Raw genomic sequence first — 12,631 nt, forward strand, 5'->3', positions numbered from 1 at the left:
GATTCAGAAATTTCAACGATTGCAGATCGCGTCTTCTCTCCATCTACAACCTCACCCCACCCACCTCTGTGTATATCGCCCACACAATGGCTTCCTGGAAAGCCTCATTTGCTCCCCTGTTTCGGGGTGCCGCTAGGCTCACCGAAAGCCTTACAGCAAGCAATGCCGCATTCTCGTGCAAATCCTCACTCAAAAATTCACCATGGAAATGTAATACTTCAAGCCCGACATTAACCCCCATTCGCCGGATGGCAAGTTACAAGCGCGAGAAGCCTCACGTCAACATTGGTGAGTATCTCCGTTTCTCCCCCTCAATTCCAATGTGATTCGAGATTATTGACCTTTTGTTATACAGGTACCATTGGGCACGTCGATCACGGAAAGGTCCGTTTCACCTCCCCTCCAAAAATTGCCCCGCAATTTGTTTATACCCGGGAAATATCAACTTGTTTCTAACAATGGGGACATGTAATTACAGACTACTTTGACCGCTGCCATTACAAAGACTCTCTCTGCCAAAGGACAGGCAAACTTCCATGATTACGCTTCTATCGATAAGGCTCCCGAGGAGCGGGCCCGTGGTATCACCATTTCGGCCGCTCACATTGAATATGAAACTGATAACCGCCACTACTCCCACGTCGACTGCCCTGGACACGCTGATTACATTAAGAACATGATTACTGGTGCTGCCTCTATGGATGGTGCTATTATTGTTGTTGCTGCTTCCGATGGTCAAATGTTTGTAGCATTTTCCTTCACCCGGACCCCCATATATACATATTACCACTCATATCAGAAACATATACACTAACAAATAAACTCTTCCCACCCAGGCCCCAAACCCGTGAACATCTTCTCCTTGCCCGTCAGGTCGGTGTCCAGAGAATTGTCGTCTTCGTTAACAAGGTCGATGCCCTCGAGGACCCTGAGATGTTGGAACTTGTTGAAATGGAAATGCGCGAACTCTTGTCCAGCTACGGCTTTGACGGTGACGAAACGCCAATTATCATGGGATCTGCTCTCTGTGCTCTCGAAGGCCGCCGGCCGGAAATTGGTGAACAGAAGATTACCGAGCTCCTCCAGGCTGTCGATGACTACATTCCTACCCCGGTCCGTGACCTTGACCAGCCTTTCTTGATGCCTGTTGAAGGTACCGATCAACCCCCCCCAACCCGAGTTGTGAAACTCTGCTAACCTAACCCCCCCCCCCCCCTTTACTAGACGTTTTCTCCATCGCCGGACGTGGTACTGTCGCCACCGGACGTGTCGAGCGCGGAATGCTGAAGAAGGGTGACGAAGTCGAGCTCGTCGGCTTTGAGACCACCCCCATCAAGACCATCGTCACCGGCCTCGAAACTTTCAAGAAGGAACTGGACTCCGCCCAGGCCGGTGACAACGCCGGTCTCCTCCTCCGTGGTGTCAAGCGCGAGCAGATCCGCCGCGGAATGGTCGTCGTCAAGCCCGGCACCACAAAGGCAAAGAGCAAGTTCCTGGCCTCCCTCTACGTCCTCACCAAGGAGGAGGGCGGTCGCCACACCGGATTCCACGGAAACTACCGCCCCCAGATGTTTTTGAGAACCTCGGATATTGCCGTCACTATCGACTTCCCCGAGGGCACGGAGCAGGGCAAGATGGTCATGCCCGGTGACAACACTGAGGTCAAGTGTGAGCTCCACAAGCCCATGGCTTTGGACCCCGGTCAGCGATTCAACCTCCGTGAGGGTGGAAGGTGAGCTTATATACCCCTCCAGTCAATTCCGAGTAAAATGTATGAGTGGTTGCTAACAAAACCGACAGGACCGTCGCCACTGGTCTCATTACTCGGATTTTGGACTAAAGTGCCCAATTAGGGAGCATTGGAAACAAAAAAATCGAGAAAAAATTTGTATATTTAGAAATATGTTAGTTCTTTGAGCAAGAGAAAAAGAATCGACGGCTTGCATCGTGTTTTTATCCATATATGTACTTGAACTCTCCATTCCATTTGGATTTGTTTTTGCTCCCTTGTGGGGAGGAAGAGGGTGGGAGGAAGGGAGTGGGGGGAAAGGTTGATTGTACTGCCATCGATCTACTTTAGCTGTATGTATCTCTTTTTTGGCTTTCTTTTTTTTTCCCTGTACAAAATACAATCATTTGCCCATTGGATTATATATCCGCCCACATTTCATACCGGAGAAGAAGAAGTTAACCAGACTAGATGGAAGGTGAATATCTATTACATACATGTAATTGTCCCCCCCCCCCCCCTTTCCCCCCCTAAACCTAAAAGCAAGCTCAAGCTCAAGCACAGATGGTTCAAGATCGCTATTGTACATACAAAATTGCGGTGCACGCAACAAAGAAGAATATAAAAAAGCGTTTGGGGGGGGGGGGGATAAAAGATAAGATAAAATAAAAAAGCAGAAAGAAAGGAAAGGGAAAGAGAAAAGAGAAAAAGAAACCTTGACGCCTGTTGAGAAATATCCTGATTTTTTTTTCGAAAGAGAATCTATCCAGGGAAAGAGGTCCAGGGGTCTAGAAATTAAGATGCCGTTTTTTATGATTGATCAATCATCGATTTCCGTCATCAAGATGTACCTATAACATAACCCCAGTTAGCACACATCCACCCTCTACCCTGCCCCCAAAAACTCCCCAAAAAATCATTTCCAAAATCCAAAAAGAAAAGCGACTCACCCTTTATTCTCCACCACCCCCCGGCTCCTAATCACCGCCGTATACTTGACGACCCATAACGGCCTAACCTCCTTCTCCGCCCCCACAACCCCAAACTCCTCCAACAGGCTCTTCAACGTCTCCGCCGGCAGCACATCCGCACAGTCATTATGCGTCAACAACTCAATGCCGTTCTGCTTCGCATAGAGTATCAGCGGGCGCGGCACGACGCAGCAGTCGCGCACGTTGATCTGGTCCACGCTGGGCCGCACGGTCGTGTGCGGGAGGAACTGCTCGAGGCGCGAGGTGCCGAACTCGGCGAGGCCGATGCGCGCGATGGTGCCGGCGGCGTGCAGCGCCTCGACGGAGCGGTAGGTGTGCGCCCAGGAGAGGATATCGGCGGGCGGCGAGTGCTCGTCGTCGTCGGCGTCGAAGGTGATGTGCGGGAAGGAGATGATGAGGAGGGTGATGGTGGGGATGCCGAGGGCGGTGGTGACGAGGCGGATGGCGTCTTGCGTGTGTTGCGGCCGGGAGGCGGCGGGGGAGTGCGGGAGGTAGAATAGTTTTACTGGGGCGGGGGAGGGGTGTTAGATTTTTCTTCTTTCTTTGTCTTGTCCCCCGGGGGTGGTGGGGTAGTAAGGCTGCGAAGAAAAGAAAAAAACTTACCAGTAACATCATACTCCTCCCTATCCTCCACCAGCACCTCCGGCTCGTTGTTCGCCGCGGCGGGGATGTACATTATCCCGTCCTCGCCCACGCTCGTCCACTCCTCGACCTTGCGCCGCTGTGCGTGTGCGTGTGCGCCGTTGCCATTGCCGTTCTCAATCGGGGCGGGCTCGTCGGCGGATGAGACCGCTTTGAACTTCTCGCGCAGCGAATTGACGAGTTCGGTGTTTGAGCCGCCGACTGTCGGCCGCCGGATGACTTCGGCGCCGGCAGTCATGATGTTTCCGGTGGAGAGGATGCATGTCGTCACCATTTTTGCTGTGGGGTTTTGGTTTATGTTGGGGGACAGAGAGAGACGGGAGAGCGAGTGGACGGGAGTGGGAGTGGGAGTGAGTGAGTGAGTGAGCGGTGTGTCCGGTCAATTGGTACGGATGCGGGTGAGTGATGAGCGAGCGAGTGAGTGTGGAGGGGGAGGGGGAGGGGTAGTGAGTGATAGAAGATCAAGAGTAGCTAAAGTAGTGTAGTGGAATAAAGGGAAGGAAGGTGGAGAGAGGAATTAACCCTTTGATATTTATCTGAACGGGATACGTCACCTTATTATGGAATGGAATGGGATGGGCCACATGTTTGATCCGTCCACTTATCTTCTATCTCATCTCGTCTGCCATCCATTCCATCTCTCTGTGTGTCATCCCTCTGAAAATTTCAACCAGGGAGGGGTCGGAAGGGGGAATATTACTTTCTAGTTCTGTCTATCTACCGCTCGCTCGTGCAAAGAAAAAAAAAAATAAGAGAAAAACAGTCATGCAACTAAGAGAAATGATGTGATTAACAAAGGTTCCGTGACAATTGTAAGCATCTATTTGTAATCCGGTCTCCAACGTTCCCCCGCTGCAATTGTGTTACGATGGGGGGTGAACCCTTGCAATTGCCTGCTGCCTGTCGACTGTCTGCCGTGCAGCAGCCACATCTGCTCGATACATAGAGTAAGTAGATGTAGCCGGGTAACTGACATGATCCGGGGAGTCATGCTGCATTGGTGCTAAGGTGAACAATGGGCTGGGGAAGTAGTGACCTTGCAATTGTCTTTGTTTGCATGTTCCCCACAGCCAAGGAGAGTGCATTGTAGCATGTATGTATCATGTAGCCCTATTTACTTGCAACCCTGCTCGGAGAAGGATTAGAACGAGGAGGAGTTGGATGTCTGACTGCCCATTACCTTCCGAGCGTAGCCGCAGAGGCTCGATTTGATTACATACATTACACATCAATTAATCAATTAATCAATCCAACAGATAGGCACTTACCGGATGGTTTTGTTGTAGACAGTTGTAGATATCGTGAAACAAGACATAACGGCCCTAGCTACATAGGATCCTAAAACATTGTAACGCTTGATGCTCTGTACCTACAGTCGCTCACCTACTGACGGCGGATCCTGTCTGATGGTTCTGTTTGCAGTAATTTGCCCTTGGCGTCCAAAACCTAACTCTTTTATTGGCCTCAAATCCCTGACCGCCATCAGACAGGATCCGCCTTCACCCCGTGAGTGACTGTTAGAATCGTGAGGTGCGGCCGTTGGTTGCGTTACATCTTCCGCATTCGTAATACCGGCCCTGCATTCAGCCTCAGATCAATCAGATAAGATAACACTTCAACGTCAACCGCACCCACCAGCTGTCCCTCCGCAGCGTGTCTCATCCGAAGCTCCCAGCTCAAGTTCCAAACTCCACTCCACAATCCACAACCCCACAATGGCCATCCGGTAAGCCCTCTCTCACTCTCTCCACCCAGAAGCGTCTCTGACACAATGCAGCTACGTTATTCTTCTCTCGCGCCAAGGCAAAGTCGTGAGTTTCCCCCCCAATCCCTCTCTCCGCGGGGTAGATAGATAGATAGCTGGGAGCTATAAAACCGGATATTGATATAGAGAGTGATATAGCGCCTCTGCAAGTGGTTCACCACTCTCTCGCCGAAGGAGAAAGCCAAGATTACAAAAGAGATCTCCGCCCTCGTCCTCGCCCGCCGCACGCGCATGTGTAACTTCCTCGAATACAAAGGTTCATCTCCCGCCCCCGCCTCTCCCCTCCCTTCCTTCCCCACCCCTCCCCCACTACCCTCCCCTACTAACACCCCACCAGACTCCAAAGTCGTCTACCGGCGCTACGCCTCCCTCTTCTTCATCGCCGGCATCGACGCCACAGACAACGAGCTCATCACGCTAGAGATCGTGCACCGCTACGTCGAGCAGATGGACAAGTACTACGGCAACGTGTGCGAGCTGGACATCATCTTCAACTTCCAGAAGGCGTACTTCATCCTCGACGAGCTGCTGATCGCCGGGGAGCTGCAGGAGAGCTCGAAGAAGAATGTGCTGAGGTGTATTTCGCAGGAGGATGCGTTGGAGGACATGGAGGTGAGTTGATCCTGGGGGTGAAGGGGGAGGGGGGATTTGGGTGATGGCGGCTGACTGTGCGGGTAGTTGTCGTAATCTGGGGAATGTCTGCGATGATGGGCGGTGTAGGCGGGCGGTTAGGAGAGGTAGGGCGTAGAGGGGTGTAGAGGTGGACTTGAAGTGATTTGCAGCGGATATGTGGCGGAACGAATAGAAGCTATGGGGCCATAGGTAAACATAAATTAATGTGTGCACGTGGTAAAGGGAATATGTTTTTTTGCGCTTATTTTTCAAGCTTGTTGTATTTTTTTGTAGGTATTTAAAGCTTTGTAGCTAGGTAAGTAGTTAATGCCCAGCTTATGTTTTTTCTGTTTTTGCTTTTGAAAGAATTGATACTATGTAGTGGGGATATGATGCATTGTGACAATGCGGGAATGTCTGGAACGGTGGAGATGGGATAGAGAGTCTGCATATTCTCTTGATATAAGGTACATATAGATAATACCAGTGCCGTATGTATAGATAACAGCACCACTCCTCGGGAATTCAATGATAGGCATAGACAAACTGCGCAAAATGGTCAGAAATAATAAAAGCCTAGTACGTGATCGAACTAAGGGATCTATATCGCTCTATATCAGTTCAAGTTCATGAAATGAGCCTCATAGTTGTTAATTCTCGCAATGATTACCACAATCGGAAAGGCTGTGTTCTTTACCACCAGCCGTATAGTATATGAAAATAATCATCGTGGGCAATAGCTTTCCTCTAACTACCGCTAATAATCATAACAAGATCTATAATTAAGTCTTAGCTACTTTGCGTATACAATTAATGAATTATCAATCAGTCAATTAGTACTTTGCGTCATGGAATATCACTCGAAGAACTCGGCCGACATCCCTTGGAGTATCCGAGCTTCTTAACAATCATCCGGTGAATTTTATAGGGTAAGAAAAAGGTTTCATTTTATAAGTTGATCCTCTAAGCTAGTAATTTGAGGTTTTGTTCGTCGCTTAGGGATAGTATATTTCGAGTGATATTCCGTGACTATGGCTTTTCTGGTGCGCCCTGGCCGGGTTTGATTGGGAGGGGGTATATGCGCGAGCCCCTAATAATAATGGTAAAGATAAGACCTAAAGAGTAGGTACTCTGGTGTTCTCTCGTTCTCCCTCGTAGCCCGTAGTAGATTGGCTAGCATCAGCTAGAATATGGTATTGCGTAGATTCTCGTTATAGTGCTACTACGTATAATAGTAATAATAATTCGTTATACGGATACATACTTTCGGTTCCGAGCGTAACCTTACATCGGGAGTCAATTGTACAGGCCAGAGTTAAGACAATTGTAGTTGTATTCAACATCGAAATACGATGATCCCTTCCGCCCAGTTTGGCAGGTATATTCCGAATAAATAAAATAACTGTTCATCTTAAGTTTCTCGGCCTATGATTCCCCAGACTTGTAATATCCTGTCGCCTCCTTGTATCAAAATCCTTTCAGATGCTGTATCCATAGGCGAGGGGTTTCATCTGATGTTCTCCGGCGTGATATCAAGCTCGAGTCCGTCGGGCGAATAAAGTACCCACGGTCCAAAACGAGCTTCAGCAGCTGAATATTGACATCCCTGATATTATATCCCCCGTGAATTGTGACATTATGTCCGGATGAACAATCCCTGTTCATTGAGTTCCCCGACTTTCTATTTTTGTTTCCCTCCTTAGCGATAGTTAATTGACATTCCTATCGGATTAAGCGAAAGTCCTGCAGCTGTTACAATGCACTGCTGCGTTGTTGACCCTAGGCCTTGGAGAGTAATTTCAAAGAAGGGGTTGGGAAAGTTCATCCCCAGAGCTCAGCTACTCCATCTAGCCAGGCAGAGATGTAGTGATGGCCGGTAAATACGAGCTTTACCATTTTGAAAGGGCTACCACTGGATTCAGGGGCGCCAAGGAGCCGCTTACCCCTATTTGCCTTTAGCATCCTCCGAGGAGGTGCAAGGCATGCACAATTATTCGTTCAAGCCGCCGGGGAGGTTCGGAGATTTTGTATGTCGAAATACTTTGGCTTCTCTTCTTCGATGTGGCCGGGTGTGATTGATGGTTTGAAGGTTGGATAGGGATCGAACCAAAGCGGATGCTCCATACCCGTGAATTCATAGGAATCACCAATGAAGACAAGTGGCTATCCAGATCAGATAATTCGAAATCTGTTGCTTCCACCGCACCAGACGCACTAATCATAAATCCCTATTAAAACAGTCTCGGGCCGTTCCGGGTACAACGCGCAATGGTCTACATGAAGCTTAAGGTTTCCTAGACTTGGCCTGGGTTAGGGTTTCCACCGCTCAACCTCATGTCTAAATTCGTGCTGCCACCGCAATCATCAAGCTTCCAAGACCTTCACAAAAATGGCCAGCCCAATATTCTCCGACCATGAGGAGCCTTGTTTCACTGATCCCTTGGAATATGTCGATGAAGACTATTCAGACGTACTTACACACCTAGCCGCCCTCCGTGACGAAGCTTCGAAGGACGGCGATGTGGTGTTTGCTCTCCCTAATAATGTCAAAGTATGGGCTCATTCCCCTCTCTTCTACATTGCTGCTGGCGAGAGGCCTCCCGAAGAATTTGGCGATCCAAGACGTCTCGATCTCGGCACGGACATCATGGAAACTGCCAAAAACAACTTGGGCGTCGAATTGACTGTGCTTCATATCCCAGAGGAGAACCGGCCGAGCTTCGAAGAAGCGATGGGCCATACTTATACTCGGAAGAGCTTGAGAGGTCTATGGGAAGCTATGGGCTATGATTCTGTCGATCCTACTGGAAAGGGGCCTGATGCAGGCGTCCCACTAGACTCAACGCTGCCTGCATCGATGTTACCAGACTTTGAAATACATCTTAAAGCACCAGGAAACCGGCCCTCCTTTTGCGCCGTAAAGGTTCACAAGTTTCTTCTCGCCCGGAGGATCCCATATTATGAGACATTTTTTAATTCAAAATTTGGCGATGCGTCTGGAAATACCTCGACTATTTATACAGAGGATTTCACGCCGTTTTCTCTCTGGATCGCTGCGGGATATGTTTACCGGCAGGAACTGAAAGAACTGCTTAACCCGTGCCCAGGGTTCCGCAATTACATTACTCTCCATCTCAACAACCCTCACAAGGCCCAGAGCTGTAACAGTTGTGTCACTGATCGGACACTCCCCGATATTGAAATCGCGGACAAATTCGTAGACATAACTAGGGCTGCACGCTACCTCCAGTGTGTCACCCTTGAAAACTCTGCGCTCTACCTTCTCTCTGAGCTAGGGCACCGGTTCGAGTGCACCGGGAGGGGGTGCAGTATTTTTGTTCCTCATATCCTTGACGTTGTGGCCAAGAGTGATATTTCGGGCCAGAGGATTCTAGATAACGGTATCAGCCTACTCGCACTGCTTTCAAACATTACCCCGTTGTGGAAGCGGCCTCTCTTGAATTGTTCACCTTCCGTCCTAGAACTCCTGATCGCAAAAGTTGCAAGTAATAGTCAGAAGGAGGGTGAAGAGAGGCGGGCTATTCGGCTCTTTGAAACGATCTCCGATTTAAGACGTCACACCTTGGCATCCAAAAATGCCAAAGATTGGGACACAAAGCTGTTGGTACCGTTGATGGAGCACACGGTAGAGTTCATAGCAAAAGCTTTCGACAGCTTAGAAGTTACCACCGGTTTGATACGTGTGTTCCACCCTTACAACCTGTCAAAACCCGTCGGGGGGGAATTACTGAGTATGGTTATGAGCAATAAAACTCTCAGGGAAGAAACCTGCAGGCAGATATTTATTGGTATCATGGAGCTGGCCCAAAAACGGGGCACTGTACCTGAAGTTGAACAAGCTAAGAGGGATTGTATTGCTTGGTTCAAGCGAAAGTGGGTGACGCTTACTTTCAGTCCGGCCATAAGGACTCCAGTAAAGCCAACAAAAGCAAAAAGCTCACCACAAGAATATGCTATTTTCAAAGACAGAGAGCCAGACGACCAGGAGGATTCAACTGAGCCACCACGTACACCTACATCTACCCATTGGAGAGGGCCACCTCTTGCGTCGCCAGAGAGTGGGACGAAGAAAAAGCTATCAATAGATACGAGTGACGATGGGAATTTTTTCTCGGCATGGAGCGAGGAAGATCTTGCAAAATTAACAAGCGTGATCCCGGCCTCTATTGCCGACTTGGTAGCTAAGAGCCCTCAGAGTCCCGCGGTCGACGATAGATATAAACCAGTGAGGACACCGCGAGGCAATTCCAGTCCAAGACGGGGCGGGGTATCCCGTGGAAGAGGAGGTCATAGTAGAGGCTCGGCATCCGTTTCTAGGATAATCTTAAACCGGATCGATGCGAGGCCAAACAGGGAACAGCACTAAATACTTTCAAATTGATAATGGTGAGAATTATAACTAGATTGTGTATTTTTTATATATATTTTTTCTTGATAGGGTTCTTGTTCATGAATGATTGTATATGAAGGTTCGCGCTGAAAATGAACAGTGCCTGTAATCTAGAAATACACTGAACGGCTTGACGAACTAGAAAAATCTATTATAGGTCGATTTTATGGTCGAACCGTGTGCATAAGTACGGTTGCTAGAGCTCCCCGAAGCAAAGACGACCACCAAAAACAGCACTGAACACATTTTTGTGCTCACTCCTCGCATTTTAGTGTCCCCAATGTGCCAGGGATCCACAAGCCTATTCAGGCTGGGCTTGGGCGTAAAGTAGGCCCGAGTCGGCCTGGGCGGTATGAAGCCGGGCTTAGACCTCAGTTTGAGCCGAACGGAGGCCCTCCGTAGAGTATACAACGGTAAAACCTCACGGTTTCTCTACTTTGAATGATGATGATAGGTTGAGGACGCCCAGAAAGCTTCTAGAAGAGCAGCATGGACTAGATAGCTCCGGAGGATTTAGGACGTCAATGCTGTGCCTGCATAGCCCGCCTGGCCAAAGCTTGCGCTCGTCAGTCTGAGCTCAAAGCTCAATCCAGCTCGTAGATTGTTCGGTATGGCTGTACATAACCAATCTGCCGAGGATCACCGTTCCACGGGAGGAATAGAAAGAGGATTTCATCGCATGAGGTTAGTATTTAACTATTTAAGGAACTTGGAGCCACCTGCCATCGGCGGAGGGTTCTAGGCGGAGGATAGTTATGCTCAGGGTGCACTCGAGGCAGTTTGTATCAATTGTAAGTGCTCTGATCTCTATTGGCGCCGGCTCTTGAAGTATCAGTTTTTGACGCCGGTATTTGCAATACAAAATGCACTGCAGCTCATCAGGTTATAGTTTGTTCTCCTTATGTACGATCTAAGGGTTGATTATCTTTGTTGTGTTGCACATAGGAGCTTAAGGAGCTTGATGGGATTTGATATTAGGGTATGCACTCGTGCCAAGACTAGACGATGAAATGACTGGAGTTGTCGACTGTTACTAGCTAGGAGTTTTTTAAGGTTGACGGCACTCGGTGGTTGGCCTAGTGGAGCCAACTCCGGAATGATAACAGCACTGGTCAGTATGACAGTATCGAAGCTACAGAGGGGAGAATGAATAAATGGTATGAGTCCTCTTGAACCCTTTACGGCACATATGCATACAACTCGCTTTCAGTGTTTAGGATCTTTTGCTGCTACTCGGTTTCCCACACGATGAATTCGTCTTCGGACGTTGCGAACGAACTAGTCTCTGGAAGGGCACCCCAATCGTCCCACCAACATGTGTACTCTTGTTGTGGTACACAGACGATGACAACCAGCTTTGCGCCCTATATTTCTGAACCAGAGATGTGAATAGTTTGGAAGCTAGGCGTAAGTCCCCCAAAATCAATAATAAACCACACATATTGATATTTGCTTTTTATAAGCGTAGTGTCTCTTGACCTCAAGGAAAACTCGAGTCGGTTTCTAGATGTATCTCAATGCTTTCATGCGACTTCGAAGTCGTATATCACATTTGCCTTGAACGTATGAGGGTCGTGTATACGACGCTACTCAAAGCTAGGGGGTTAAGTGTTTCGGAGGCCTGTTCTTTCGCAACGAGGAGGAAAGTTCGTCGTTTGGGGACCCGGTGAGCGGCATTAGGTTTTCTGATATCTGGTTGAAAATGCCGTAGAAGTGTAATCAATGATTGATCAAACGTTATTTTCCCCTCTGAAAGAGGGTATTTATTTACACTCTTGATGTCAGCCTGAGTGACCTAGCTAGCCTAGTGACCGAGTGATCGATCGCGAGAACTGTCGAAATCTATCTCCCGTTGTCTCACTTCATTTCTACCGAGGACTCCACTTCTGCAATATTGTTTCGGACCAGCCAGGAGGCGATCGACAACTATAAAGTTGCTAAGGTAGAACCGAAGGATCTGTTGGCACAAGGGGGGGGGGGGTCAAATATATTGTTTACAAGGTATGTTTTGACTACTAAACCGACCTTTTCCTAGCTGACAATGCGGGTCAGATATCGTACAACATGAACGCAATATTATTTCAGCCGCTTATCAGCCGGGGAAGAAAAATATAATTATGGCACAGCATTCCGCTCGATATTTCTCCACGGCGGATAATCTTGGGGGAAACACAACAAACATCTAGGGACATAATTTACTTTTATTCCTATATGAAATGCGCTGTAAAAAATTTATTAGGGGCTGGGATCGAGTTTAGGAATGATGATATATATGTCATTTTATGGAGGTTATTGCAATGGAAGGTGTTGATGGATCGATACTTGCAGTTGGTATCACGGATTAGTTGTAACGTTGCAGCGCTCACCCAATAACGTCAATGATAGATGTCACATCTCATTGTAGAAAACCCCGAACTGGATATTTGTTGATATTGGGAGTCAGGATGCGAGAATATTTCGATGCTGAAAATTTCGAACGC

At 48.4% G+C, this 12,631-nt stretch overlaps 5 protein-coding genes across 5 annotated transcripts; 4 read left to right on the top strand and 1 right to left on the bottom strand.

The window, feature by feature from the left end:
- Positions 1–86: 86 nt before the first annotated feature.
- LAJ45_07479 (uncharacterized protein) lies at positions 87–1,840 on the top strand (the record flags this gene model as incomplete). The annotated part of the gene is made up of 6 exons (XM_046117037.1): positions 87–288; positions 356–384; positions 479–741; positions 837–1,153; positions 1,225–1,732; positions 1,801–1,840. The coding sequence occupies 6 exons, from the start codon at positions 87–89 to the stop codon at positions 1,838–1,840; spliced, it is 1,359 nt and encodes a 452-aa protein (XP_045969682.1).
- Positions 1,841–2,549: 709 nt separating this feature from the next.
- On the bottom strand, positions 2,550–3,637 carry LAJ45_07480 (uncharacterized protein; the record flags this gene model as incomplete). The annotated part of the gene is made up of 3 exons (XM_046117038.1): positions 2,550–2,580; positions 2,680–3,226; positions 3,325–3,637. 3 exons carry the CDS (start codon positions 3,635–3,637, stop codon positions 2,550–2,552), a joined length of 891 nt encoding a protein of 296 aa, XP_045969683.1.
- A 1,441-nt stretch (positions 3,638–5,078) lies between these two features.
- On the top strand, positions 5,079–5,815 carry LAJ45_07481 (uncharacterized protein; the record flags this gene model as incomplete). The annotated part of the gene is made up of 5 exons (XM_046117039.1): positions 5,079–5,089; positions 5,141–5,174; positions 5,267–5,384; positions 5,466–5,740; positions 5,807–5,815. 5 exons carry the CDS (start codon positions 5,079–5,081, stop codon positions 5,813–5,815), a joined length of 447 nt encoding a protein of 148 aa, XP_045969684.1.
- A 2,314-nt stretch (positions 5,816–8,129) lies between these two features.
- On the top strand, positions 8,130–10,127 carry LAJ45_07482 (uncharacterized protein; the record flags this gene model as incomplete). The annotated part of the gene is made up of 1 exon (XM_046117040.1): positions 8,130–10,127. The coding sequence occupies one exon, from the start codon at positions 8,130–8,132 to the stop codon at positions 10,125–10,127; it is 1,998 nt and encodes a 665-aa protein (XP_045969685.1).
- A 779-nt stretch (positions 10,128–10,906) lies between these two features.
- LAJ45_07483 (uncharacterized protein) lies at positions 10,907–11,368 on the top strand (the record flags this gene model as incomplete). The annotated part of the gene is made up of 4 exons (XM_046117041.1): positions 10,907–10,942; positions 11,041–11,130; positions 11,232–11,308; positions 11,362–11,368. The coding sequence occupies 4 exons, from the start codon at positions 10,907–10,909 to the stop codon at positions 11,366–11,368; spliced, it is 210 nt and encodes a 69-aa protein (XP_045969686.1).
- Between the last annotated feature and the right edge of the window lie 1,263 nt (positions 11,369–12,631).

The sequence above is a fragment of the Morchella importuna genome (genome assembly GCF_003444635.1).
Source record: "Morchella importuna strain M04M26 chromosome Unknown Morimp01GS024, whole genome shotgun sequence".
Lineage (NCBI taxonomy): Eukaryota > Fungi > Ascomycota > Pezizomycetes > Pezizales > Morchellaceae > Morchella > Morchella importuna.